This window comes from Prionailurus viverrinus, chromosome C1, assembly GCF_022837055.1.
Source record: "Prionailurus viverrinus isolate Anna chromosome C1, UM_Priviv_1.0, whole genome shotgun sequence".
Classification (NCBI taxonomy): domain Eukaryota; kingdom Metazoa; phylum Chordata; class Mammalia; order Carnivora; family Felidae; genus Prionailurus; species Prionailurus viverrinus.
This window is the reverse complement of record NC_062568.1, coordinates 193,989,942-194,017,604: the sequence shown is the minus strand read 5'-3', so window position 1 is coordinate 194,017,604 and position 27,663 is coordinate 193,989,942. Positions and strand designations below refer to the sequence as shown.

Here is a 27,663-nt window from a genome sequence, read left to right as displayed (position 1 = left end):
TTAGACTCAGACGGAAAGACCTTAGGGAGCTGCTCCCAGGAGCCCCTGCCCCCATCCCTTACTTCGGAAGTTGCCAAGGCCCAAGCATACACAGGTGTTCTGTTTAATAGTCTTTGCCTGGCGGTACTTGATATGCTTGGGGCATCTCTATGGTTGATTCTGCCCACTGGGGCTAGGCCTGGGCCCTACCCTGCCCCCCATCCACCTGGCCTCCTCCAGTTGACCCTGAGTCCTGGGGCAGGTATATCAGAAGCTTCTCGTGTCTTCTCCATTCATCCATCCTTGGGTCTAGCCTCTTGTCTCTGAGCTCTCATTCAGCCTCTTGGGGGCCAGGGGTAACCGGCGTGGATCCTGCTCGCTGTGCCAAGATGGCTCTCCAGATGCGGCATACCATCCCTCCCCTGGGGATAGCAGGCTCAATGTGGCTTGCCAGAATAAGGTCCTGGGCCCTCTCTAATACCCACTGTCTGCCTGATGCCCTCTCTGTCCCCAGAGGACACTGGTTTCCCTGTAATTTCCAGGGAGGAATCCAGGCAGGCATGTAGCTGGGGGTCAGGATCTGACCAACAAGAAGCCATTTGCATGGGTCATCCTTGGAGGGCCCAGGACATACCTGATGTGGGTGTAGATGAGGTCATCTCGAGTGGCACAGGTCAATAGGGTATGGAGGGTGAAACTGTGGTTCAGCAGCTGGTTGCGGACAGAGACCCAGATGCAAAAACAGTGGAAGAAAAAATCAGAGAAAGATGTGTTCAGAGACTCAGGTACTAGCTATGTAGTACCACCAATATGCTAGGGCAAATACCCCTTTCGGGGCCGCAGTTTTCTCATCTGTACCATGGTGGGGGGGTATACTAAGTGCTCTTCCCACAGTGAATTCTCTGTGTGAGGGGAAGAGAGAGGGGAAGTGAGAAGAGCTGAAAGATGGGCAGAGGTGGAGTCTTTGGTCGGTGGGGGTCAAGGATGACCAGCACTCTCCCCCTCACCATCTGGATGGTGCCTGAATCCACATTCAGTTCCTGTAGCCACTGCACCAGGCCCTGATCCACTGTGAGAGCAGCTGTCAAGGAGGAGTCAGGTGGTGAATCCAGGGGTACTTCCTGCCAGAAGCTGCCTCACACTCACAGCTAGTGTTCACCAGCTCACCTGGGGGCTCAGAGGCCGGGGCAAAGATCCCTGCCTTCCCGCTGACCTGCTGTAGAGCTTGTTGCACCAGGGCCTGGCACTCCCGCTCCTTCTCAGCCAGGACATCTCGAAGCCTGTTGGAGAATGCAGAGGCTGGGAGAGTAGAATAGCCGGAGGAATGAGGGTGAAGCTGGCTCAGAGGGGATGGACAAGGCCCAGGGGCTTTACCTGTCAGTTTCTGCTCGCAAGAGGCTCAGCTGCACCATCAGGGGCGGGGATCCCTGCTCTGGTTCCCCAGGGAGCCGGCTCAACTGGACCAAGGTTTCCTGCTGCTTGGACTGGGGTTCCTCTTCTTTACTTGACTCCTCTGACCTCGGTGGGACCGCCTCCGTCTCCACCTCTGCCAAGCCAAGTGACTGGGGTGAGGTCAGGCAGGGAGGGAACGCCCATCTGGGATCCCCAAACACATCCCCAAACACTGGGGGTAAGGCGCAAGGCGCCAAGGCGCTGGGTACCCGCCAGGCAGTGCCAGTCTGGGATAGGCCCGTTTGGCCACGCCCCACCCGTTCCTTTCCGCCCCTGCAGAGCCTAACCCCTACGGGCCACGCCCCCTCCCGGCCCCATTTGTGCTCGTCACGCCCCCGAAGGGGTTTTACCCTCGCTGGCCAGCCGACCAGCTCCAATCGGCCCGCCTGGGCCCAAGACAGCCAGGGCTACCCGTACAGCTCGGCTGAGCAGCGAGTCTAGTACGAACATCCAGTGTGGGCGGATATGGCGCCTGCGGAGGATCTGCTTCACCTGGAGAGGGAGAAAGGGCGCTTGGCTGAGTCTCAGATAGAGGTGGGGCTCGAGTTGGAAAGCCCTAGAAAGCCTTCTGCCAAAGGCTAGTCGGGTAGGCGGACTTGGGGCCGAGGGAGGGGCTGGGAAGTTAGAACTGGATAGATGTCCTTTTCCTGCGGGCTCTATCTTCACAGGGAGGACATGCAACCTTGCAACACCAAGTCCTTGCACATTCCCAGGCACAGGGAACTCACTACCTCTTATTAGGCAGCCCTAACTTCAAGAAAGCTCCCTCACCGCATCCGGGAAGGCGAAGAGCGGTCCGTGCAGAAGCGCCGGCCCGAGGCCTTGGGCCCGCAGCTGCCCTTGCAGCGCCCGCAGCTCCTGGGCCAGCTGCCGACGGTTGGGCGTGTGGATGTGCGCGGCGAGGCAGCGCAGCAGCTGTTCCACATGATTCCTGCCCAGACGGGGACCCTGAGAAGGAAGAGGGGTTGTCAGTGGGTGTTGCCGCCTGAGTCAAGAGAGTTGCCGGTGGGTGGAGGAGTGAGGGAGGCGGTCAGCAGGCTTCCCGTCCGCGCTCGACCGCCAGGGAGCGCTGGGGCGGCCGCACCCACCTGTTCCTGCTTCAGGCGCAGATTCTCCGCCAGCGTGGGCAGCTCCTGCTCCAGCACCGAGGCCAGCATGGCCCTGCGCTTGCTCTCCTGGTGCAGCAGGCTCAGCCCAGAACTCTCCTCGGGGGACGTGGGCTCCTCCGCCCCGGGTTCCTCAGGCACCCTAGTGTAATGGGGAGCTGCCGGTGGAGGGCGGGCAGCAACACCGGCCAGCCACCTCCACCCCAGGGTTTGAATCCTGGCTCTTGTATTTTTATGCCTACCTCACAGGGATACAAGAGATAAGCCTGGCACTGAGGCGGCACAATAAATAGAAGTCAGAGCATCTGGGAGGGGGCACCAAATGCCATCCTTGCAGGTGGCTGGAGGTGCCAAGGCCGGGCGGGGTGGGGGGCTTCTTCTGGAGGGAGTACAAGGGCAAACCCAGATGAGGCAAAGTCACTCTCAAGACCCTGGGCTCTCACCGGAGCTGGCTGGTGTCTCCATAACTGAGGCAGCGCTTGGGCGGACTCGGTGGATGCTGAAAGGGTGCCTGTGGGCACGGGAATGTCTGGGACTGGGTGGTCGAGTCGGCCGACGGAGTGGGGCTGGCTGAAGGGGCATCTGAGGGAGGGACATGGCTGTCAGCATGGGCCCCCGTTCAGTCTTGTCACCTCCACAGCTCCTCTGCCCTCACCCCAGCGTGCCCCCTCCCTCCACTTGTGTAGTACCTGAGGGCCGCGGTGCGGGTCTGGGGGAGCCAGGGCTGCGGCTCCTCTTCCCAGGCTGCAGGAAGGGGTCCCCCAGCAGTGCCTGAGCACTGGCTCGGAGACGGGGGTCTGGCTCAAAAGTTCGGAGAAGGAAGGTTTGGGCCTCCGCTGACAGAGAAGTGGGCATTGGCGGATGCACCTTGTACATGCCCACCTGGGAAGGGTCGGGGAGGGTAGACAAAGGTCAAGTTTAGAGGTGTTCAGGGCCCAGTCTGTCCCCACCCGACCTCATGAGCCAGGCCATGGGGGGGGTCTCACCTGAAACATGGCGGCTTGCGGGCTCCCTAGCTCATGGAAGGGTGGGCGACCTGTGGCCATCTCGATAACAGTGCAGCCCAGTGACCAGATGTCAGCTGCCTTCCCATACCCTCGTGGGCCCTGGTCAATGATTTCTGGGGCCATATACTGTAGGGTCCCTAGGGCAGGAGCAGTAGCAATAGGGCTCACCTAGGCTTGATCACTGCGGGGATGGCAGGGGGCTCTATCATCCTCTGGCCACCTGCGCCCACAGTGAATTCTATCATCCAAACAGTTCCCATCACCTACCCTGGTGGTCAAACACCTGTCCTGAGTTCCCTCACTCATCCTAGGCTCTATCATATTCTGACTCCTTCACCCCCTGGAGGTTCCATCATATATCCTGGACAGCATCATCCACTCTGAACTCTGTCACACACTTTAGCCCGCATCGACATTTCTGAGCTCCATTTCAGGCACTTAAATTCACCATCATCAGCTATCCGAGCTCCAGTTCTAGATTCTATCACCTCACCTCTGGCTCAATCACCAGCCCTGGGTTACATCCCCCATTAGGGCTCTAACTCCGTGGCCAGGAGAAACACCATTCCCTGAAAGGTCTTAAGAGTTCTTCTGTCCTAGGTCAGCACCCCACTCACCACCCCACACCCCACTACCTGTGAAGGTCTCAGTGCAGGGTGTGATGCCTGCCAGCCTCTTGGACGTGCCGAAATCAGAAATCTTGAGCAGCCCACTGAAGGTGTTGATCAGTACATTGTCCCCCTAAGTAGAGTAGACATTGTGCTCAGTGCACATCAGGCTGGGCTTCTGATGGCAAAACCGGACCCTATCCTGGGATCCCATCTCCTAGAATCCCAGCCTGACCCCACCTCTATCGGCCTCCTCCCTCTTCGATCCCACTTATGACTCCTGGGACCTGGCACCTGGTTTGCCTTCAGGTCTGAAGTTCTTTCCTTCCCTAGGGAGCCTCCTTGATTAAATTCCCCACCCTTTGCAAAGGGGTCTGCACTCTTAATTTAAACTGTCAGCCTCTGTCTGGAGCCGTATCTCCTCCTGTCCCCCTTCACCAGTGAGCCAGGGTAGGCCAGCTACAGGGCTTACCTTTTTTCATTTTTAAAAATTATTATGATGATTATGCTTTTTTAAAAGTCAGCTTTATAATTACTTTATAATAAAAGCCAAGGATATAATTTACATACAGCAATTTTACCATTTTCAGAGCATAAGTCAAATGGCTTGGACAAATCTATACAATTGTATAACCACAACCAAAATAATAATATTGAACATTTCCATTACCCCCAAAGGATTCCCTCATACTCTCTTTTTTTTAAATGATCTCAGGAATAGAACTTAGTGATTCATCACTTACATATAACCCCCAGTGCTCATCCCAACAAGTGCCCTCCTTAATGCCCATCGCCCATTTAGCCCATCCCCCCACCCAACACCCCTCCAGCAACCCTCAGTTTGTTCTCTGTATTTAAGAGTCTCTGATGGTTTGCTTCCCTCTCTGTTTTTATCTTATTTTTGCTTCTACAGGGCTTACTCTGATGTCGCTCTCTCTCTTTTTAATTTAATTTTTTTATTAAAAATTTTTTATATTTATTTTTTTAAGAGAGAGAGACAGAGTGCAAGTGGGGGAGGGGCAGAGAGAGAGAGGAAGACACAATCTGAAGCAGGCTCTAGGTTCTGAGCTGTCAGCACAGAGCCCAACGTGGGGCTCGAACCCACGAACCATGAGATCATCACCTGAGCTGAAGTCAGACGCTCAACCGGCTGAGCCACCCGGGTGCCCCTAATTTAATTTTTTTTATTAAAAAATTATTTTTTAATTTATTTTGAGAGAGAATGAGAGCAGGGGAAGGGCAGAGAGAGAGAGAGAGAGAGAGAGAGAATCCCAAGCAGGCTCTGCGCATCGGCGCTGAGTCCAATGCGGGGCTCAAACTCACAAACCATGAGATCATGACCTGAGTCAAAATCAAGATTTGGACGCTTGACTGTCCACTCAGGCGCGCTCCCTCTTTTTAAATGGTTATTTATTTATTTTGAGAGAGAGCACGTGCACATGAGCAGGGGGAAGGGCAGAGAGAGAGAGAGAGAGAGAGAGAATTCCAAGCAGGCTCTTCGCTGACAGCGAACCCGTGAGATCACGACCTGAGCTGAAACCACGAGTCGGATGCTTTAACCTACTGAGCCACCCAGGCGCCCTGCTTACCTTGATGTCTCGATGCACAATGCGGTTGTCATGCAGGTAGCTGAGTCCCTGCAGGATCTGGCGGGTGTAGAAACTGATGGTGCTCTCGTTGTCCTGCAGGGGTCCCCACACTGACCGCAGCAAGGAGGACAGGCTGCCTGGGCAGAAGCAATCCGAGGTCATCACTGGCGCCCACTTACTCCCGCCCTCAGCTCTCTGCTCAAGGCCGGGGCACACCCATGCCATGACCCAGACTCCATCACCACCCAGCCGCACTGTGTCAGCTAATGCCAGGCTACGCCACCCACACACGCTAGGATTCATCTTCCCCAAGGGTTTCCCACCCCTCCCTGGCTCCATCCCCATGCCCCACACTTCCAGTTCCACTTGCCATCCCACGCAGGGCAGGTACCTCCGGGCACTTCCTCCATGAAGATCTTGAGGTAGCCGCCCTGGCTGGCGGAGCCCAGATAGCGCACAATGTTCTTGTGGCGCAGGCGTTTGTGCAGCGCGATCTCTTCATGCAGGGGTTGAGAGAACCTGGGGGCAGGTAGGGAGAGACCAACAGGCGAGCTTGGGGCAGAGACGCTCCCCCAACTCCAGCACCAGCCAGGCCACGCCCCCAGGACCTGCCCCAACCACACGCCCCTCTCTGACCTTCCCCACCCTATCTGTCACCCAGCCCACAGGCCCCTCCGGACCCTTCCGCCCTCCTGGTCCCTGCCGTTCTGCCCACGGGCCCGGGCCCACCGGGCATCTGTAAGCCCGACCAGGAGGGCATCCGCGGTTCCCGCGCCTACAGTCGCGCCCACAGGACCCCCCTCAACTCGTGGTCCCGGCCACCTGGGCCCCAGCGAGCGCCGAGCCCCGCCCGCGCGGCCCCGCACGCCGCACCTGCTGTCCCGCTCCGGGATCTCCTTAATGGCTATGCGCACCCGTGTGTGCCGCTCGCGGCCCGCGTACACCGCCCCGTAGGTGCCCTTGCCCAGCACCAGCCGCTCGCCGGTCTCCGTGTACTCGTAATCGAACTGGGGGGCGGGGGGGGGGGGGCAGGGGGGATTGGTGAGATGGGAGCTCAGCAGGGGCCCAGGCCCTTCCTCCTCCCCCCCCTCCCAGCCCCCTTCCTCACCTCCAGCACCTCCCCCACGCCCTCCGCCTCCTCTGTGGGCACCGTGGAATCCGGATTCGTCACCACGGCTTGGATCAGGCTGCAGAACCTGAGGGTGAGGGAGGTCAGGCCCACGGGAGGGGTAGCTTGGGCGGGAACCGTCCCCTCCGATGCCCGGGAGCACCCAGGGGACATGTCCCTTCCTTTCCCTCACTCCCCTGGCAGGCCCCACCCCCGCCGCCCTCCGAGAGGCGAGAGGCTGCGCGCACCACTGGCAGTGCCCTACGCTGGGGAAGCACAGCTGCACGTCCTGAGCCGGTGGGAGCCCGTAGAGGAAGCAGCAGCGCTCGTCCCTCTTCGAGGTGCTGAGAAGGGAGGAAGATCCCCAGTGAGCGCCCGGTGGCTGGCAGCGCCGCCCCTCCGGGGAACCTGGACGCCCCTGGTCTCGCCCCTCACCTGACCCCGCAGATGGAGGCCACTGGGAAGGTCCAGCTGGATGGAATGTCCTGGGAGAAGAAGGTGGGTCTGAGGGGGCTGCTGGGGACTGCAAGAGTGGCTTGGGGATGGGAGAAAGGTTCTAGAGAAGGGGTGCACAGCAGTGAGGGGTGGGGGACCTCAGCAGTGACCTCACCTCGGTTTCGGGCTCCAGCAGGCTCAGGGTCACTGCGCTCACCGGGTCAGCACCCTGAATCTCGAGCCTCGCAGGCAGCAGCACCTTGTTCATCTCCAGGACCAGCACCTGCAGGTGATGAGGAAGGGGCTGGGTTAGAAGGGGCCTGCCCCTCTCCCAGTCCCACCCTCCCACTGGGCGGCCTCACCATGCACTGGTCCCCTTGGGGACAAGCCGTCTTGAGTGGCTGACAGGACTGTAGCAAAAAGCGGAGCCAAAAGTGGGCACGGTGCGGGGGTCCTTCAAGAGGCTCTAGCGTGGGTCTGAAGTGTTGGTACAGCAGGAAGGTTTCCATCATGGACACCAGGTACCTGCAGGCACGGCCTCATCCTCAGCTCAGCCCAAGCCCCGGCTGGCACTGCCAGGGAGAGCAGACTGGCTTGGACGAGGCCAGAACATGGGCACTGGGTACGGCGGGCACCGGTCTGGAATAGGCCATGTCGTTGGCTCCAGGGCTCAGGCTGGAATGCTAGTGGACATAAGCGCGGGGGCTGGCAGCCCAGGCCGGGCCAAGACTGTGGAGGGGACCACCTACCATATGGGAGCATTGAGCTTGTACAGCTGCTCTGCAGCCAGCGCCACCTGGGCGAGGTCATTGGCGAGGATCTGAGCTCCCAGGTAGAAGCCTACATCCCAGTAATACTGCATCTTTTCCACACAGCCTTTTCGGGCCAGCAGGCAGCCCAGCTTCATGCCTGGGAGAGAGCGGGACGGGTCCTAGGGAGTGTGGCGGCAGGTGTGGGCAAAGCCCAGGTGTGGGCCACAGCATCCGTGTGGGCGGGAAGGTGGAACTAGGTGAGGGGCGCGGTGAAGCGCCCGACTCTTGATTTCAGCTCGGGTCACGATCTCACGGTTTGTGGGCTCGAGCCCTGCATCGGGCTCTGCGCTGATAGCACGGAACCTGCTTGGGAATCTCTCACTCCCTCTCCCTCTGATGCTTTGCCCCTCCCCACTGGTGCATTTTCTCTCTCTCTCTCTCTCTCTCTCAGAATAAATAAACATTAAAAATTATTAAAAAAAAAAAAAGAAATAACTGAAAACTTTAGTGGGACTCTCAGATGGGAGTAGGAGCTTCGGCACAAGGAAGGTTTGGGGAACAAGTGTGTGCAGAATTCAGTGTATAAGGAACACAGGTGTGGCCTTAGGCACACCTGTGGGTTCAGGGCTCATGAGGGCCCAGGACAGGTATGAGGGTCCAGATGTGGGTTCGGGAAGAATAAGTCCAAAAGGGGACAAGGCCAGTCCCAGCTCCGGCCCAGTGTCCTTTCTGCCCATGCTCTCCCCTGGCCCCTCTGAGGCCCTGCCGCTGGGAGGAGGGGTGCAGGACAGACTCACCTATGAGCTGGAGCTCCTCAGAGTCCTCAAAGCGCTGCCCGGCAGCGATGAGCAGCACAGCTGCGTTGATGCCCGAGTGGAGGCTGGGCTCCACATCAAAGGCCTTGCGATACCTGGGGTGCGGGTGGGGACTCAGGGCTGGACTGATGCCCACAGGCCCGTCCTTCAGCCCACTGTCTACCCACTGGCGCCCCTTACCAGTGATAGGCTTGCTCCCGATGCCCAGCGTCCTGGAAGCCAGAGCTGAAGAACATGTCCTTGTAGACACGGCCGCACATGCAGTACAGGTCAGGTGCCACGGAGCCCTCACACTGTACCAGCGGCAGAAGCACAGCCAGGGCCTTCTCCCGGTCCCCAGGCCTGTTCCTCCTAGGGAAAGGGGAAGATAGGCTGGGGACTTACCCGATGGCCCCGCCCCCTCTCTACCCAGGAACCCCTAGACCCTGAACGGCAGGGCCCCTTCCAGAGGCCTGACGGTAATGAACCCAGAATAGCTGTGACTCTGGTCAGCACGGACGTCTCTAGAAGTAACGATCCCAGAGAGAAGTGATTCCTAGCAGCTGTGACTCGGAGGAAGCGTGACGGCGGGAACTGCGACCGCTCCAAGGGCAGCAGCGCCACCCCCACCCCACTCCACCCCAGAGGCAGCAGTGACAGGACAACAGGGACCATTTGACCTCGGTGTGACCCTGGTCAGCAAATTCCCTGAATGGCACTGATCCCAGACTGCGGTGACGTCACACGGCAGAGACCCATGTCCTCAAGTGGCTATGACCTGAACGTGGCTCTGCCACTCACCGGTTGAGGGCGAACGTGTAGTGGAAGCAGACGTTGTGTTGCTGGGCCACGTCACAGGTGGGCAAGGCCTGCAGCGTCTCCACCAACTCGATGATGGCTGAGTAGTCCTGCGGGAGGGCACGGCACACACTGGCACGATGGCCTCTGTGGGGGGGGGGGTCCCATCGGCCCCCAGACCCTGAGGAAAACCTTGAGTTGGGGTCCCCTCCCATCCCTGACACCCCATCTTCCCACCCACCACACCTAAGGCCCAGGAGGCAGTGTAGACCCCACACCTTTCACAGAGAACCGACCGTGTGCCCCAACTTCCCTGCTGCTCTGGGAGACAGCGACATGATCGTCCCCGGCCGCAAGTAAGGAAACTGAGGCTCAGAGACATCAGGTAATTGGCTCAAAGCCACCGGTGACTGAGGGGCACAGCCCGGGGATGGACTGGGGCTCCTCTGACACGGAATACCGCTGCCCTGCCTGCCTCTCTGAGCACCACACACCTGCACATCGCGGTAGGAGAGCAGCAGGTTCATGATGATGTCCGGGCTCAGCAGCTCCACGCTGTCCAGTCTCCGCTGCAGGCGAGCCAGCTCCTGCCGCAGCTGCTGCCCGCAGAACCGCTCCCGGGCCTGCCGGATGTCCTGCCGAATGGTCTCCCGGAAGTAGCCACTATCGCCCCCAGCAGAGGAGGGAGGGGGAGAGAATGATGGGGCCTGTCCCTCAGCCCCAGCGCACTGGGCCCTCACCAGCCTCCACCTCCTGCGCCCTCTCTGCGCCCCATTACCAAGAGTCCGTGGGCGTGGCCTCCAGCAGGCGGGCGAGCCGGCCCACCAGGGGTGTTAGCAGGGCCTCCGTGCCCACCCCGGCCTGTACCAGCCCATCAGCCAGGCCCCTCAGGAGGCCTGCATCACCGCACAGCACCCGACCCGTGGCTGTCACCACATAGGGGATCAGTGTGTAGCTGCCAACACAATCCTGGTGGGAGGGAGGCAGGAATCAGTGCAGGTCAGGGGTCAGCACCAGGTCAGAGAGGGGCACTGAAGTGGTCAGAGGTCAGCACCAGTGGGGATGGGGACAAAAGAGAAGGGGCACACTTCATGAAGGCTGACCGTAGGGAACAGAGGCCCACATGGGGAACTAGTGAGGTCAGAGGTGACTGAGGAGGCCAGAAAAGGTAGTGGAGGTCAAAGGGCACATTGGAGGGAAGGGTGGATTCTGCTCACCGAGTTCTTCTGGAAAACATCCTCCTGCAGGGGACAGTCAGATACTGGTATTCTAGGTAGGCACCACCCCAGGCCCTGTGCCTACCCCCACCAGCCACCTGGCCACCTACCCGAAGGGCCTGCAGGTCAGGGAGGTCAGCCTGGGAGCAGAGGAGCACGTTGTTGGTCATGCTGAAGCTCTCACGCACGCCGAGGTGGTAGAACAGGGAGGGCTGTGCCAGGGAGCTGCTCACCTCCAGCACCACCACATCTGTGGGCACAGAGGTGGAGGCTCTGAGCCTTGAAGCCTGGCTGGGTGGGGAAGGAGCCTGGGGAGCCACCCTGGCTCGGTCGGTGTTCCCATGTGACTCCCGCAGGGTCCCGTTTTGCTCTGGGTCTCAGTTTTCCCCTTCTAGGCCCCTCTAGCTCTTCTACAGGACTGATGATATCTGTGGTGTTGCAGGAGAGGATTGGGCTCAACAGGCTGGGACCCTCATCCCGCTGTTCAGAACCAGTGAGCACTGAGCATGGAGGAGAGGAGCTGTGCACCAGCCAACAGACTGTTCCGCGCCATTTGAAAGGCATTCGAAAGGTGTGGCGCAAACACAGAAGTCCCCTACCCTGAGTCCTCAACGCAGTCTCTTGAGAGGGGCGGGCACCAGCAGTGTGTTTAGACAATGCTGTGCCTGTGTGTGTATCGCTTAATGTTTCTACCTCTGTGAGTGACAGCGGCTGCGAGGGCCTGCGTGAATCAACATATGTGCGATTTGTGAGTCTAAGAGTATGTGTGTCTTTGTGTCCTCGAGGTCGCGTCAGCCTTCATTTATAGGCTGCGATTTTAGGGCCATCAGGCAAGCTCGGTTCCCAGACTCTTGGATGAACAAATAAGTGTCAGGGGCGGGGCGCCTGGGTTGGCGGAAGGGAGGGGTGACCAGAGCGGGAATAGCCGCCTGTCTGGCCCCGCCCCCGAGCGACCCAGCCCTGCCTCCAGTTCCGCCCACTACCTCGCAACCACTGGGGCCTCACAACCTAAACCCCCTCGCCCAGAATCCCGCGCCGATGGATCCCTTGGCTTTTCTTTCGGCCTCTCTAGCCCGATCTTCCCAAGTAGTATGCTACCTCCCCTGAACTCCAGCCCCCCAAGTACGGCCCCTTTCCCTACTCCAAGCTCCACCTCCCAGGATCCTCCCTCACGAGCTCCGCGTGAGATCGTCTTGAGGCTGAGCCCTCCAACCTCACTCCTGAGATACCACACTCTGTCCCGCTCCCAGCCTCGCCCCAATCCTAACCCCAGGCATGGTGCCGACTCCAGAGTGCTTTAAGCCCCGATCCAAGGCCGGCCGCGCTCCAGATCCCCTAAATTCCACTTTTATCATGGCCCTACCTCGACCCCTCAGCCTAGCTCACCTTGTGCCCCCCAGACTCCATACCCATCTGGGGGTCTCCCCGGAATCGCCGAACCACGCCCCCTTCGGCCCTCCCCGGGACCCCCAAGCCACGCCCCGGCTCCTGACCCCGCCCCCAGCGCGCCCTCACCCGCGTTGTAGAAGGAATCCAGCGCCGCGGTGTCTCCCAACGCCAGCGTCCCGAAGGGTAGGCTGCGCAGCTGAGGTCGCGGTCGCGGCCCGGGTAGCTGCGCGCAGGCCTCGCGCAGGCAGCGCAGGGGCAGCGGCTCCGCCTCGGCTCCAGCCTCGGGCTCCACCCCGGGCTGCGGCTCCCGGGTCAGCACATAAACCACGCTGAGCGGCCGGCTTCGCGCGCAGCCCCGGCCGGCGGGCGCGGTGGGGGGCCGGCCCCGGCTCAGCGCCTCGGCGAGCGGGTCCTGCCAGCAGCTGCCGGCGCGCTCCAGGGCTCCAGACCGCTGGCACGGCCCTGCCATGCGGGGGCGCTCCGGTGTCAGGCGCCCGGCTCTGGGCACCCGGGGCGGGGCAAGAGCCAGTGGCTACGGATCCAGGGATCTCAGGATTGGGAATCTCCTACGAAATCTGGAAACCCAGAGTCGGTCAGAGGCCCTGTTCCGGGAATCTGGAGCCCAGGGCCAAAGCCAGGCTCCGACCAAAGGTCCTGAAGATCTGAAGTGGGGATTGAGTCCCGAGAATCTGGGGCATCCAGTGATCCGCCGCTCGGAGTCCCGGGAATCGGTCTGGCCGTGTCCACCACCCGGACTCCGCAGGAAAGAGTCCGCCGTCGCTCTCTCCTGCCCTCACATGTAGGCCGGGCCCAGCCCTTTCCCGGCCGACTGGGAAAGCTCCACCCTCGGCCCTGGGGCAGCGCCGCTCCCTAGCGGCCCGGGACTTGGCCTCTCCCCTCCCTCCTCTCCCGCCAGAACCTCTGAGACTGGCCGCTTCCGGAACAGCCTGTGCCCCTGTGCAGCCAACCACTGTGGTCTACTACACGGCAGGAGCTTTTAAGATGTGTGCCCAGGCAAGGGCTAGGAGGGACTTGTGAACTTCAGAACCCGCCCCCCCCTGCCCCCCCCCCTCCGCGCCGTGCAGGTGTCTGTGGAATGAATGGATCTCCAGAGAAGACCAGGGTGTGCAGAGCACAGTGAAGGACATACATTCTCCAGGGCTCCACTGCGCAGGCAGAGGGACTAGAATGGGAGAAACCTGCTCTTTTGCCTGCCAGGAACATGGTACTTGGCATCTGAGCCCAGGCTTTATTTTGCCTTTTGCCAGGAGGCTGCTTTCCCCAGCATCCAATCTGCTGTGGAGCCTTGCTGACCTTTGACCTCCACCCGGAATATGACCATGGGACCTGAGTCCCCACACCCACACTTCTCTTCCTACCCGAAGAAGAACCCGAAACCTCAGCCCTTGGCCTGCCACACCCGCGCAGCTCCCCAAATCCCTAACCTCCTGGTGTTGGTGAAGCAGCAAACCTCAGTGGGCTCTGAAATCAGGAACTGGGGACTTCGTCTCCAAGATCACTCAGTTCCATGACGGAGCAGAATGCAAGCCCACGACTGCCTGTCCGACTGCAGTTATTGTGCTCTGTGTGTTGCTCTGCCACTTTCTAGAATGTGACTCTAGCAAATTAAGTGCTTAATAAATGCTAACTCAGTAACTGCTGTTTCGCTGCCTTGTTACCCTGTGAAAGAAAAACGGACCTTCCCTCGTTTGACTCAGAGTTCAAACGAGCCCCGAATGGGACAGGGAAGAAGTAGTAGAGAATGAGAACTTGGCTGCCGAGAGAGGAGGGGGTGGAAAACAGATGACTTAGAAGGGACAGGCATGGGTCAACAGGGGGAGAAAACTGCACAAATCCCCCCACAAAACTGTACACTCGTAGGACCCAGAGGATGCAAGGGTGCTGTCAGTGGATGCTTGAATCCTTCTGAGTCCTCCCTTAAATGCTCCTCTGGCTTCGTCTTGCACACCTCCAGAGATAGAAGCCTCACCACCTTATGAGACCAACCCTTCCATCTTCCTGACTGGAAGATCTTCTTTGAATAGAGCTGCACCCTGTGTCTCTGCTCTGCCCTCTTTTTTAATCTAATTTTTTAAAAATGTTTATTTTTGAGAGAGAGAGCACGAGCAGAGGAGGCAGAGAGAGAGAGGGCGACAGAGAATCTGAAGCAGGCTCCAGGCTCTGAGCTGGCAGCACAGAGCCCGATGCGGGGCTCGAACTCACGAACTGAGATCATGATGTGAGCCGAAGTCGGACACTTGGCCAACTGTCTGCTCTGCCCTCTTGAGTTTTTCCCAGTCACTGGAAGAGTCCTGCAAGCCTGGAAAGGGTTAAAGTGATTTTATTTTTAAACGTGGACAGGGGAGCAGAGACATTTGGCAACGGGGAGTGTAGCCCTCGGTCCGGAAGCTGTACGGGATAGATAAGGGTGCTGGCTGCCACGGTGTCCTAGCGAAGCATCATGTGAACCTTGTGGTAAGGGTGGCCCACGCCCCAGCCTGAGGCCCAGTCGATGCCATACTTGTGAGCGGTGGCCTCAGACGTTGCGTAACGCCTGTTGAGATTGGACTGGTAGCAGGATCCGTGTCACCAGGCACCGTGGACAGTCACGGCACAGTTGCTCTTGCTCGTATTGTGGTCAGCATCGTAGGTGGTAAAGGGCTTCCCGTTGTGGAGGCTCAGGGAGTCTCCTGACAGGGGATGGAGGCACCTTGGAGCCGGGCACCATGCCTGGCACCCTTGAGGAGATGATCTCACAGGAGCCTCAGAGCCACCGTGGACATTATCAGGCCCCAGGAGGAAACAGCAGTACCAAGGAGCCAGAGTGTTCTCCCAAGGTCACTCGGCTAGTCACGGTGGTACTGGGACTTGAACTGGGGACTGCGGCTCCAAGGCCACTTGCTCCTCCCTCTGCCTTGTCTCCCTCCCAGAATCCCCAGCTCCCATCGGCAGCCTGAACAGCTCTGCCTGGGGGAGCTGGGAGGGACTTCTCAATGCCCGGGCAAGGGGGATCCTGAGGCACGTCCCCACAACCACTTCCCTCTTTGAAGTCTCTCCTCAACAGTCACTGTTTCTCTGAAAAAAAAAAAAAAAACAAAAAACAAACAAAAAACCAAAAAACCAAACCTTCCCTGCTTCCTCTTCTGAAGCAGATAGGGCAGATGCTCAGCAGGGCCTCAGACGGCTCCCACATCCTCCCTCCCTGCCTCTGCCCATTTGACAGGGGAGGAAACTGACAGGGGAGGAAACTGACAGGGGAGGAAACTGACAGGCAAGGAGCTTGCCCAAGGTCACGCTGTTAGTAAATGAAAGGGCTGGATTCAGACTCGACTGTTGGCCTCCAGAGCCCAATTTCTTCACTCCTGCCTGCACCATTCTGTCTCATGGGTGCCATTTCTCAGATGAGGAAACCAAGGCTCGCAGAGGGGAAGAAATTGCCCTGGGTCAGTGATGGAGGCCGTGGTCACACTGGGAGTGGATCCAGCCTCCCTCACCTTCTTTCCCTGCTCTGGGCCCCACCTCAGGTTCACTCACCTGCAGTGCCCTCCGAGAACTTGCCCAGCACCAGCTGGTAGTGATCTGCCTCCCCGAGGAGGCGGAAAGCCTCATAGCGGGCAAAGGTGTGGTTGCCAGTGAAGTCCTCCAACTCCACCCGCAGCTCCCAGGTACCTGGAGGGAAGAAGGAGGCACGGGTGGAGGAATCCTCAGATCCAGGGTGAGGATTCAGAGTGCCAGAGAAATGCCCCCCAAACTCCCTGGGACCTGCTGGGAATTTACCCTGAACAGTGAGCTGGGTGCAAATTCTCATTCCCCAGTCAGAATTCAGACTCCTGGCTCCCAAAACCTGCTTTGTAGGCGGACCAAGAGCGGAAGAAATCCACGGACCCATCCTGTCGCCTCTGGAACACCTAAGGAGGCAGAGAAGGCCAGCTCAGCGGCCATTACTCCAGGCCGGGCAGGTCATGAGGAGAAGCCGGGGGTGGGGGTGGGGGTCTGTGGCAGCGGAGAGTGGGTGCACTGTGAGGGGAGGGTGGACACCTGCCCCCTCTTTGGATTGGGGGCTTGTTAGTAACGTGTAAGTCCAAGTGACTTTTGTTTTTATTTTCTAAAGATTTTTATTTTTTTTAGGTTAATCTCTACACCCAATGGGGGCTCAAACTCACGACCCCAAGATCAAGAGCTGCACGCTCCACCGACTCAGCCAGCCTGGCGCCCCAATCTTTGCCTGTGAATAGTGATGAACTCCACATTCCCTTACTAACTTTTACTGACACTCAACCTCTTGCCAAAGCCTGACAAGTCCCAGGGAGACTGAAATGATTGGGAACATCCGCCCTGTCCTTAGAGGACGGTCAGTCGTGCTGGGATCAAATTTGATCAAGTCAGGTCAAAATAACCTCCTTAACTTACTATGGGAATCGAGATATTAGAGCAGAGAGGTCACCTCCAGAGGCCCAAGCTCGAGTCCTGGCCTTACCCTGATGCCCCTCGGTCCCCACCGCAGGCTAAGCTGCCCTTAGGCCCTGCAGTTTCCCTCCTCAATATCCTTCAGTCTAAGCACCTCCCCTTCCACTGTGGCCCGGGGCCCCTGAATTCCTCCTAACCTGTGTCCCTGCCTCCATCCTACCCCCACTGCCATGCACCTTCCATGGTGCAGCCTGAGTCTTTTCCCTAAAACGTAAGTCTGACCAGGTCCCTCCCCTGTTTACAACACTTTCATGGCTGCCTGATGCCTCTGGTGCTCCTCAGTCAGTTATTCATTCAATGCCCTCCACGAACTGGCCTTTGCAGAGGCGCTTAATCTGTCCTTGACCCACACCTGTAGACATTAGCTGGCCTCTTATCTGCTCCCAGCTCATTCACAAGGTCTCCTCAAACCATCTTGTGTTCTCCTGCCTCCCTGTGTGTTTGTCTTTCCTTCTTGGAATGCCCTTCAGTTCTGCATCTATCTAGAGAACTTCTATACAGCCTTCAAGGCCCTTTCAAATGGCATCTCCTTTGAGGAGCCTTCTCAGACTGCTTCAGGCCCTCTGGGAGCTCAGTAAGCATGGGTCCCTGAAGGACTCGAAGGAATGCTTTAGCTCCAGAGGGCTCTGGCTCCCCCTAGGGTCCAAGAGGAAGAAGTGCCCACTGGGCCTGGCCTCTGAGCCCCGGAGTCTCCCTGGCACTCACCAGCCAGCCACCCTCTTTGGTGTCCATGTCACAAAAAACTGGGAGGGCTCTGCCCTCGAGTAGGCATAGACGGTACCAGCCGCTCAACGTGGCACCCCGGCTCCGCAGCTCCTGGCAGTTTCTGGGGCCTGGGGAAGGAGAGATGGACTGAGGTGTGTTGCCACAGTATCTCCCAACCCTCACCCTGCGGGCAATGGAACAGGCCAAGTGTGGGACCCCAGGAACCCTCTCGATGGCTCCTGAAGAGGGACTCTACACAGGGAGTCTTTCCCCAGGGAAAGACAGAGTGTTGGATCTGAGGTCTGAGTACTCCCAAGGGAGGGCCCTCAAACCCAAGGGAGGGTGCCCAGGCCCCTTCCTAATCTTCCCCTCTTCTCCCAGCCTTCTACCCACCCTGCCAATCATAGTGGATTGCTGAACCATGGCTAAGCAAAGACACCCCTCTCTAGTCCAGGGACAGAAACAAAGAAGAGGAAGTCCATGGTCCCACACACTCCACCAGGCTCACCCTTGGGGCCCATCTTTCCAGGTGGTCCAGGTTGCCCTGAAATCCCAGAGACCAAGGTGCCTTAAGTCCCACCCCATGCCCAGGGCCAAAAGGCAATGAGCGACTTGGAGGCTGAAGTCAAATCCCAGCTGCAGTCCTTCCTGGCTCTGTGATCGTGGGCACACAGTTTATCATCTCTGAGCCTCACACCCCCCTCAGCAAACTGGGGATAGAACCAGCTACCTCACAGAGTCAAACTTGGGGTGCTGGGCATCCAGCCCACAGCCTGGCACGCGTTAGGTTCCTTGCCTCTTGGTCATGGCCTCTCAGCACAGACAGTAACCAGTAACCGCTGATCCCCAGCCTGCCCAGTTCACCCCGGGTCCCTGCCTTCTCCCCGGCATCTCTCACCTTGAGGGCCTGCAGCTCCTTTCTCTCTGGGACTTCCTGGGGCTCCAGGACAACTGGGCAGGAGGACCACTTTGCTGGCTTCCAGTCCCCTGGGGGAAGAAGCAGGGCCGGGTGGCCACAGGGTGGGCATGGGGGAACGGGTGTATCTCTTCCAGGCCCCTCTGCGGTTCTCTTTCCGTCTCCCAGATTCTAGCTGTCAGGACCCTTGCCTCCAGAGCTGCACCATTTGCATCAATTTGCATACATTACAGCTCTGTGAGGTTGGGCGGGAGAAGGACCCCCAGGGAAGGAGTGAGGGCGCGTGGGTGGGAAGAGCATCTTAGGCTGCTACCTGGGCAGCTGGGGTGGTCCTGGCAGGCTTCCCAAGCAAGAGGAGCAAAAGGGAGAGTGGGGTCCACAGTAGGCCCATCTTGCTGGTGCCCCAGACAGAGGATACCAGTTTATAAGGGGGCCAAGCTGGTGGGAGAACATGGAACAAGACTTCCTCCCATTGTCCCTTCCAAGGGACACCCCCCTCCTCCAAGTCAGAGCCAGCGGGAGGTGGAGGCATTTCTTCCCTCAGCCCCCGGGACCAGGATGGAGTCCAACTTTTGATCCTGGCCTCCAGGGCTCTGCAGCCGTCTCTCCAGACCTTTGGGTTCACATAGGACTTTTCTGCCTTTGAACCTTTGCTCGTTCTGTGCCTTCCATCTGGAATGCCCTCCTCTCCATCTCTATCTGTGAAGCGCCCCCCTGTCTGGTGAAGATCCAGCCCTAACACCATCTCCTCCAGGAGTCCTTCCCTGGTCCTTGTCAAGTGTTAAGAATGACCACGGCTGGGGGCACCTGGGTGGCTCAGTCGGTTAAGCGTCCCACTTTGGCTCAGGTCATGATCTTACCATTCGTGGGTTCGAGTCCCTCATCGGGCTGTGTGCTGACAGCTCAGAGCCTGGAGCCTGCTTCGGATCCTGTGTCTCCCTCTCTGTCTGCCCCTCCCCTGCTCACATTCTGTCTCTCAAAAATAAATAAACATTAAAAAATTTTTTGTAATGACCACGGCTACCATTTGTTGGGCACTTACTGCATTCCACAAGTCCTGCTGGGTGCTGTTTGTGGGTTGCCTCTGGTCCTTACACAGCTTGGCTCATAGTCATTATTGGCCCTGGGTTACATGATTGGCACAAAGCAGGTGCTCAATAAATATTGGTTAAAGGAATGAATAAACAAGGCGAAAATGAGGCCCAGAGGCAGGACGTGGCTTGTGCACTGACACTTGTCTGCCTGGGCCCACAGAGATCTCGCCCAAGCGCCCCGCCAGGGAGAGAGGTACTCTTGACAAAGGGACTTCATACGCGCTCTCAAGTCTGTTGGGGAGCCCTTGGCAGGGCTTAGGAAGTAGTTACTAACATAGGCAGACCATTGAGTGGGCAGACTGCAGGGCAGGTCTGGAGGCTAGGAGGCCAGTGAGGGGGCAGTAGCCACAGTCCAGATGTGAGGACTGACGACTGAGTTGGAGAGGGACCTCAGGTGACAGGAAAGCAGAGAGAAGCCTCATTTGCTTGTTCGTTCACTCATCCATTCTTTCACTCACTCATTCATTCATCAAACCTTCCCTGAAAGCCTTCTCAAGCCCTCTCTTCTCAGTGCTTGTGGGGGCAGGGAGGGCTGGGGTACAAAGCGGGTGTCAGAAGGTGGAGGCCGAGCTTGCCAGACAGGATGGGTCCATGAAATGGACTCTGAGATCCTGAAATTCCAATTCAAGGGATCTCTCCTCCCCACATTCTTCCACAGGTGTGCCAAGATTTGCAGACAAGTATATTTATCATGTGCTATTTATAATTTAAAATTTTAAGTTTATTTATTTTGAGAGAGAGAGAGAGAGAGAGAGAGAGAGAGGATGAGTGGGGGGAGGGGCAGAGAGAGAGAGAGAGAGAGAGGGAGAGAGAGAGAATCCCAAGCAGGCTCCGCGTTGTCAGCAGGGAGCCCGACTCAGGGCTCAAACTCAGGAACCATCAGACAGCGACCTGAGCCAAAACCGAGAGCTGGACGCTTGACTGACTGAGCCACCCAGGTTACCCCTGAAATGTGCTGTTAAGCATAATTATTTCTGGGGAGTGGGACCAGGGGGAAAGGATTTCTCACTCTTTCTATAAAAAAAATCTGTATCGTCCTTTTGTTCCTTACGGGCATTTACTACTTTGGAAAAAGCAAACATCCGAAAGAAATTTCCTTAACTGATGGTAAAATCAGAAGGAGGTGGGGGCATTTCCTCCCTCAGCTCTGGAAAGGATGGGCATTATCCCTGCCAGCACTAAGTGCTGGGTGGAGAAGCCAAGGGAGGGCGATCCAGGCAGGAGAAACTTCGTGTATAAAGGCTTGGAGAAGAGAGAAAGCCAGACAGGCTGGGAGCAAGAAGTAGATCCGAGTGTTGAGAAAGGGGCGCTCAAAGGGGAGGCTGATGTCGGAGACGGGGGCTTTGGTGGAAGTGTGGAAGGGGAGGGGCGAGGAGGTGACTGTTAGGCATGTCGATGGTGGCACGAGTGGGCAGGTGAGCGCTCTGTGAGGCCGAGGAGGAGCCAGAACTGCTGCGGGCCCCAGGGTCCCTCAGTGCCCTTCCAGATGGAGTGCAGGGAGGCCGGGCCCAGGGGCAGGAAGTGGCGTGAACGCTGTAGGGTGATGGCGTCTGGAATGCGGATTGAGCTTGTGCGTCCGCTCCGAATCTTCCCCAGAGCCCACGGAGACAGACACTGCTGTTACCCCACTTTACAGATGGGGAAGCACGGCCAGGGCTGGGAAATAACTTCCTCCAGTTCACACAGAGCAGTCAGGCTCCACCCGCTGACCTCGCCACCGTCACCCTCTATGGCCTCTCCACTCCACTTCCTGGGACAATCATGGGATGAAATCAGATAACACCGTCAGACTCTTAGCCACATGCCCTGTTTCCAGCAAGTGCCCCAGCAGTGGGAGATGTTATCGGTCAGGGAAGACTTCTGGGCAGGGGTGGGGTGAAGTGGGGTGGGAGAGAAGCGGAGGAGGTGGGCATGGGAGGGCAGGGGCTTTCCAAGAGGGCCTGAGTGAGGAAGGCCACGAGTACAGAAATGGCTGTTGAGTCCTAGGGGCATCTCCACCTTGGCATTGGGGCAGAGACCTAACTTTAGGAGCCCAGAGAGCCTGAAGATGCCTCTGTGGGGGAATGCCTCTGAACTTCTGTTCAGATGCCTCTGAACTTCTGCTTATTCTGGAGTCAGAAAAACCTGGATTCAAATCCCAGCTCTCCCCTGTCCTACTGCATGATCTTGAGCAAGTGTATCTACCTTTCTGAGCCTCCACAGACTCATCTATAAAGGGCGGGGGAAGAGGGTTAAACACGTATAACAAATGAACATATTTAAAAAAAATTTTTTTTAATGTTTATTTTTGAGACCGAGAGAGACAGAGCATGAGCAGGGGAGGGATAGAGAGAGACGGAGACACAGAATCCGAAGCAGGCTCCAGGCTCTGAGCTGTCAGCACAGAGCCTGATGTGGGGCTTGAACTCACGAGCAGTGAGATCATGACCTGAGTTGAAGTCAGACGCTCAACTGACTGAGCCACCCAGGCACCCTTGAAAATGTTTGAAAAGGCGACAGTAACAGTCCAAGGTTGAATTCTCATTAAGGAGAGGACAACAGCTGTACCCCAACCCCAACAAATCCACACAGCCCAAGACACAGGATGTGAAGCACAGTGCTGGAAAGAGTTCCTTTATTTGGGGGCAGTGCCAGGTGGGTGGGAAGAGGCAGGCACAGACCCCGTGCCAGGCAGGGGGCCCACAGGGATAATGGATAAGATGCGAGGTGGGTGAAGGATGCTCTCAGCTGCAGGTACCAGGCCCGGGACAGGCGGGGATGTCAGCTGCCAGGCTCTGAGCCTGCTTAATGCCCACAGGGGCCAGAAATCGGTGGCCAAAGTTTTTCCCACCCCGGCACCTACAAGGGGGCCGAGAGGGCAGCCTCTTCGTCCTCCTTCCCCTCAGTGTGGAATCCAGGCCTGAAGGGGGTCAGATTCTGCAGAGGCCAGACAGAGAGGGCACTCAGGGCAGTGGCCCTGCCTCAGCCGGGCTGAGGACCCCCACCCCCAGGAAGCAGGCAGTGGCTGGAAGAGCACACTTGAATGGAGGCTGCAGCAACCCGCCCCACCACACACACACGGCACACGGGGGCCTCAGAGCAGCCCCCCTTCTTAGAGGAAACCCAAACCGCACACACATCCCAGGCTCCTGCCTGCGGCCCCAGAGCTGCAGAACGAAGGCTTGCCTGGGCTACGTCACCTACTGGTTCTCCTCTCTGCTGGCAGCATGAGGGACAAAGACAGATGGGCTCAGTCGGGCTCTCAGACACAGGGTCCAGGCTGAGTCCTGGCCCCAGCCAGCAAGGGGCAGAGAGAACCCCACATGTTGAGAAGCGTGGCTCCCATGGGTGATGATGTGGGGAACACGCTGCCCTGCCCTTAGTGCTGCCCCATTGAGAAGACAGTGCACTGGCACTTAAAGGGGACCTAAAGGGCGAGAGTCAGGTGGGGGAAGTGAGCTGAGACCCTACTGGCAGGCCAGGTACTCACAGTGTCTGGTAGGTGCTGTCCTTGGCCTTGAGGAAGCGCAAGACGAAGAAGGCCGCTGCCTGCAGGCTCAGCACAAGCACGACGCCCCCAATGAAGCTGGCCCCATCAAAGCCAGGGCCGTGGGCTTCAGGGCCTGGGGGGCTCCCTGCAGGGTGCAGGTCATAGCAGGCCACTGTGGACCAGGATCCTAGCCGTACCCCAATAACCAGCACAGGGCACCTGGAGGCCCCAGTCCTCAAAATGGGAGCCTTGAACAGTAGGCTCAGAAGTTCAGCCCAATCCCGTGGGCAGTTGGGAAGTGCCTGCTGGGAGGGGCAGTGTCTGGGGCAGGGGAGGGTGAGGCCTTGGCTCCAGCCCTGGCTCTGCTCCCAGTTGCTCTGTGGCTTGATGTCTTTCACGTCCTCTCTGGGCCTCAGGATCACATGGTCCTGATAGCAGTGAGCTCCCTTCCAGCCCCCCTATCCCACGCTGGCCCGGCAGGGTGAGGATAGACCCAGAAGTTAAGCGTCTAGAGCCCTTCAGCTGAGAGTTTCTTTTGGCCTCGGGTCTCAGGGTTCAAAGCCCAGATACAGAGGATATTGTCCCTTTTCAGGACTCCTAAGTCCCCGGACCCTGGAGTCACCCAACATCCGAGCCCTTAGAGAAGGAAGAAGGGGAGGCCCAAGTGGGTCCCTCCAAGGGTAGGGACCCTACCAAGTGGGTCCATGGAGACTAGACGATGTATGTCAGAAGGAGAAGCTGGGTTCTGAGGGTGAGATCTGTCCAGTCACCTCACAGTTAAGACAGAGCCAGTCTCACAGCATCCCCTGACCCTTTCCCCTGCCCTGTCTTAGGGCCCACGGTTGCCAGGCTGTCTGGGTGGCTCCCAGCTGTGCCATGTTAGCCATCAACTCCCACCGCGGATTCGATTTCAGGCCCTAGGCCAGGTGCCAGGGCAGGGCAGGACTGGAGGTAGAAGATCATTCTGGGGCACTGGAGAGGGGCCCAGCTAGGAGCTGGGTCCTCCTCCTGGAGGGTATAACTTGTGTAAGGGGGCCTGAGAATAGGAAGGGCAAAGGGGGTCCCAGCTACAAGCTCAGGGAGCCCCAGAGAAGGACACTGGGGGAGGAGGAGAGGGAAGAAATGGGCTGCCCAAGACCGATCTGGGGCTCAGCCGGAGGGAGCTGGGCCATCAATAATTCAGCCTCCAAGATCAAGTTTCTGGCTTTAATTAACCAAAAGCCTCTGCAGCCATCCCTACCAAGTCTGGTGACCTCCAGGCCCTGAGGGGCAGTGGGAACCAAGGGGCAGAGTTCTTGCTTCCGCTCTGCCAGGAACCTGCTTTGTGACCCTCTCTGGACCCGGGGGCTGCAGTGGGCAGGCAGTCACTGCGCTGCACCTCGTTGGCAACCTGAGCCACACACCCTTCAGCACCAAGGGCAGGTTCTGAGAGTCAGCCAGAGCTCCCAGAACTGCTGGTGTTGGGGAGAAGGGATGGCAACCATCATTTCCCGACTGTTTCTATGTGTCAGACATTGAACTAGGCGCCGTACACCTGCTCATAAAATTCTCGCAGCAACTCTGTGAGGGATTACCCAACCCATTTTACAGATGTGGAAACTTCTTCTCAGCAGAAGTCACAGGGCTGAGGTCACAGAGCATGTAGTGCCTGAGCCCGGCTCTGTCTTTGCTGGCAACTCTAGTCCTCCCACCGCTACTGTTCTCCCAGGTAGCACCTACCTGTTGTGACTGTCTTTGGTTCATAGGTGGGGTGGTGGTGGGCAGCTGGAAAGACAAGGGAATCCATACGAAGCCAGCCCTCCCATTCTCTGGCCCCCACCAAGACCCCAGCCCAGGCTAACGGCCGGACTTCTGACTCAGATCAGGCTCCCTGGTCCGGGTCCAGGTCCACCTGACATACTTTCAAGCCTTAGTTCACACAGCTCTTCCACCAGAAGTGGCCTCTCTCCATCTCTACCTTTAAGGGTCATCTCTGATGCCACCCCCTCCAACAAGCCCTCCCTCCCCATTCCCTTCTGAACTTCTGATTCTGAAGTCCTGTGTTTTAAGTTAGGCAAGATAACTCCTCCATCCCCTCTACACATCTGTCCCGGACCCTCTGGCTGTGCCAATTTTCAGATGGGAAAACAGGCCAGAAAGGGGAAGGGATTTCTCAGTGAGCTAAAGGCAGAAACGCAAGTGGACCCCACTTCGTGGGCAGTCTGCTCCCAGATACAGACGATATAGTCCCTTTTCAGGACTCCTAAGCCCCCAGAGCCTGGAGTCACTGGAGACCCTGGAAAGAGGCCGATTCCTTCCTGAAGGGCAGGCTCTAGCTTGGGGACACCGTAGTCCCCTCTCTCCAACTTAGGCCAGTGGGAGTCCTCTTACCTGGACACGACTCTGAGCGGTTGTAGACAGAGCAACCTTCCTTGACCACCTCAGCTCGGGCCACACAGTGTCCTGGTGGGAGAAGGTGTAAGGGCGGGATCTGGGGAGAGCGGCCAAGGCTCTGAGGTGCAGAACTGGGGACACTTGACTTGGGGAGGGCCCAACTCCATACCTGGCTCCTCTGGCTGACACTGCTCCCACACGCAGCCAGAGAGGTTGTGTGCTTTGTGCCCCTCCACACAATGCTCACAGAGCTTGAACTGTTTGCAGGCCCCCGGGACAGCTGGCCGGATGTTCATGCGGAGCAGGGCTCCCCGCCCAAAGCCTCGAGCTCCTTTACCTGGGAGTGGGAGCAACTCCTTGAAACTGAGCTGCAGCCGCTTCCCCACTACCGTGGCTCTCCCCGGTCTGCACACATACACTCACCTGGATCCGCTAAGCCCCACTACACACCTGGAGTTTCCACAAACACATGGCTACACACACCCACAACCTCCCCCACATTCATCCAGAGTCCCCTTCCTTTGCATACACCTGGGGTTCCCTGATCCGTGCAGAACTGCTGCCCCCAGACACACCTGAAGCCCCTAATCCCCCAACCCCTGGAGCCTATTACATACTCCTAGCTCCACACAGGGCTAGAACCCCCTTCAACTACCCCTAGAGCCCCGAACTCGTCTGGAAAGTCCCCTCCTGCCCCCCACCCCCAGGCCAGACTGCTCCAGAAGACGCGGCTGGATGAAGGGCACGCTCCCCCTGCCCCAGCCCGGGCTGGGCCCTCAACCAGATCCTGGTCCGCGTTACCAGCCACAGCGAGCTGGGCACACAGGAGGAGGCAGCAGCAGCCGCCACAGAGCGCGGCCCGTAAGGCGCGGGGTCCCGGCGCGGCCATGGGCGGGGCGGGGGTTGGGGGTCGGCGGAGAGAGCTGGTGTGATGCGTCCCTCCCGGACTCGGCTCCGCTGGGGTGTGGGGAGCGAGACCCGGGCAACCTGGGCGTGGCCAGGTGGGCGTGGTCATTCTGGGGCGGAGCCATTGGCACGGCCGGGGTGGGGCCAGGTCGTCGGGGGCGGGGCCAGGTAGGGGCGTGGTTGATGGGTGTGGCCTGGTGGAACTCGGTTGGGCGATCTGGGGCGGGGCTCGGGCAAAAGGGGGCGGGATCCAACGCTAGCCTCACACCTGGTCCTGGGAGGCCCCACCAACGGCTTCACGAAAACTCTGCTCGGTAGAGAGTTATTGTCCCTACTTCACAGGTGAGGAAACTAAGGCTCAGGAAAGGTGAGTGGGTAGGCGGAGGTCACAGTGGCAAAATCTGGATTCCACCTCCAGATTACATCCTCGCAGGCCGGGCCTTGTCGAGTGAACCCCACCAACCAGGCTCCACGACTGGGGGACTGGCTTCAGCGGGCCCCTAGGTTCTGGCTGCCCGCCTTGCTTCACCCCTTGCGTCGTACTCTCTTCTGCCCCTCAGCCTCCCACGTCTGCCTCCAACCCACCACACTCTCTGGTCTCATTATTAGTAGGACAGTTGGGACTTTACACAGCCTCCCCTTCAGCCTCAACTCCTGCCCTGGCACCGGCCTCTTCTGGTTCTTCCCCCTCTGCGGCTACTTCCCAGGTTCCTCGGAGGGCACCTCCTCTCTCTCTTTCCCCCCTCCTCTTTCACGTCCACTCTCCTGCCCCTTCTCTGCTGCTCCTCCTTTTCCTCTTTCCCCCTCTTCTTCCCCGGTGGCCCGGTTCCTTCCTGAGCCCTAGTCCACCTCTCCTGGGGCCATTTTGGCCATCCCACCGCCATTAGTTCCCATCTGAAAGCCATCAGGTCTCATAGCGCCATCTCCAGCCCCCTCCCCAGCTGCCACCTGTAACTAATACATACTTCACACTCTTGACCTCTTACTATTAGCAGAATATACATTCCACTAAGAGCTTTTACCTGCAGCTTCTCATCTAATGTCCACAACTGCCCTCTAGGCATGGGTTTTGTTATCCCCAATCTGTGGGCTTTGGAGGTAAAATCAGGGGCACCTGGCTGGCTCAGGCAGAAGAGCACGCGGCTCTTGATCTCGGGGTCGTGAGTTCAAGCCCCACGATGGGTGTGGCGATTACTAAAAATAAGCAAATAAACTAAAAAAAGTAAAAATCACCTGCTCAGGGGCACATAGTTGCAAAGAGGGGGGCCAGGATGTAAGCCCAGGATCCAGTGGGCCCATCTGCTTCACGGGCACCTCCACCTGAGTATGCCTCAGGTCTCTGAAACTGCCCTTTTTCTCTTCCCCACTCAGGGAAGCTCCTGAATGGAAACCAAGATCTCGTCTCCATCCCCTCTCTCTGTCTCAGCCACATCAGCTCTTTCCCTCTTCAGAGACTTCGTACTGGTGTGCCTTCTCCTTGAAACTCTTCTTTTCTCTCT

General features: G+C 58.3%; 3 protein-coding genes across 12 annotated transcripts; all 3 read right to left on the bottom strand.

The window, feature by feature from the left end:
* Positions 1 to 65: 65 nt before the first annotated feature.
* Positions 66 to 13,150, bottom strand: MAP3K6 (mitogen-activated protein kinase kinase kinase 6). 8 transcript variants are annotated; one of them, XM_047868920.1, is made up of 29 exons: positions 12,361 to 13,149; positions 10,956 to 11,095; positions 10,846 to 10,869; positions 10,407 to 10,597; positions 10,123 to 10,291; positions 9,632 to 9,738; positions 9,032 to 9,202; positions 8,834 to 8,946; positions 8,034 to 8,193; positions 7,647 to 7,809; positions 7,460 to 7,567; positions 7,285 to 7,334; positions 7,098 to 7,193; positions 6,850 to 6,937; positions 6,615 to 6,748; positions 6,112 to 6,260; positions 5,742 to 5,878; positions 4,180 to 4,285; positions 3,524 to 3,681; positions 3,227 to 3,419; positions 2,981 to 3,119; positions 2,520 to 2,679; positions 2,203 to 2,379; positions 1,782 to 1,923; positions 1,354 to 1,525; positions 1,147 to 1,259; positions 987 to 1,060; positions 614 to 690; positions 66 to 442 (listed from the first exon to the last, which is right to left on the bottom strand). In XM_047868920.1, the coding sequence occupies exons 1-29, from the start codon at positions 12,701 to 12,703 to the stop codon at positions 289 to 291; spliced, it is 4,008 nt and encodes a 1,335-aa protein (XP_047724876.1). In that variant the 5' UTR covers positions 12,704 to 13,149; the 3' UTR covers positions 66 to 288. The 8 variants fall into 8 exon arrangements, with proteins under 8 accessions (XP_047724876.1, XP_047724878.1, XP_047724877.1 ...); XM_047868922.1 differs by having other exon boundaries at positions 66 to 401; XM_047868921.1 differs by having other exon boundaries at positions 6,133 to 6,260.
* Positions 13,151 to 14,682: 1,532 nt separating this feature from the next.
* FCN3 (ficolin 3) lies at positions 14,683 to 18,713 on the bottom strand. Its single transcript, XM_053447938.1, is given in 9 exon segments — positions 14,683 to 14,924; positions 15,769 to 15,903; positions 16,012 to 16,027; positions 16,029 to 16,142; positions 17,407 to 17,534; positions 17,906 to 17,950; positions 18,305 to 18,399; positions 18,635 to 18,659; positions 18,662 to 18,713. Coding segments are annotated over 9 exon segments (852 nt in total).
* Positions 18,714 to 22,003: 3,290 nt separating this feature from the next.
* On the bottom strand, positions 22,004 to 26,205 carry CD164L2 (CD164 molecule like 2). Of its 3 annotated transcripts, none has more exons than XM_047873778.1 (6): positions 26,060 to 26,205; positions 25,428 to 25,595; positions 25,256 to 25,327; positions 24,605 to 24,649; positions 22,886 to 23,030; positions 22,004 to 22,332 (listed from the first exon to the last, which is right to left on the bottom strand). In XM_047873778.1, exons 1-6 carry the CDS (start codon positions 26,145 to 26,147, stop codon positions 22,326 to 22,328), a joined length of 525 nt encoding a protein of 174 aa, XP_047729734.1. In that variant the 5' UTR covers positions 26,148 to 26,205; the 3' UTR covers positions 22,004 to 22,325. The 3 variants fall into 3 exon arrangements, with proteins under 3 accessions (XP_047729734.1, XP_047729733.1, XP_047729736.1); XM_047873777.1 differs by lacking the exon at positions 22,004 to 22,332 and adding an exon at positions 22,347 to 22,611; XM_047873780.1 differs by lacking the exon at positions 22,004 to 22,332 and having other exon boundaries at positions 22,882 to 23,030.
* Between the last annotated feature and the right edge of the window lie 1,458 nt (positions 26,206 to 27,663).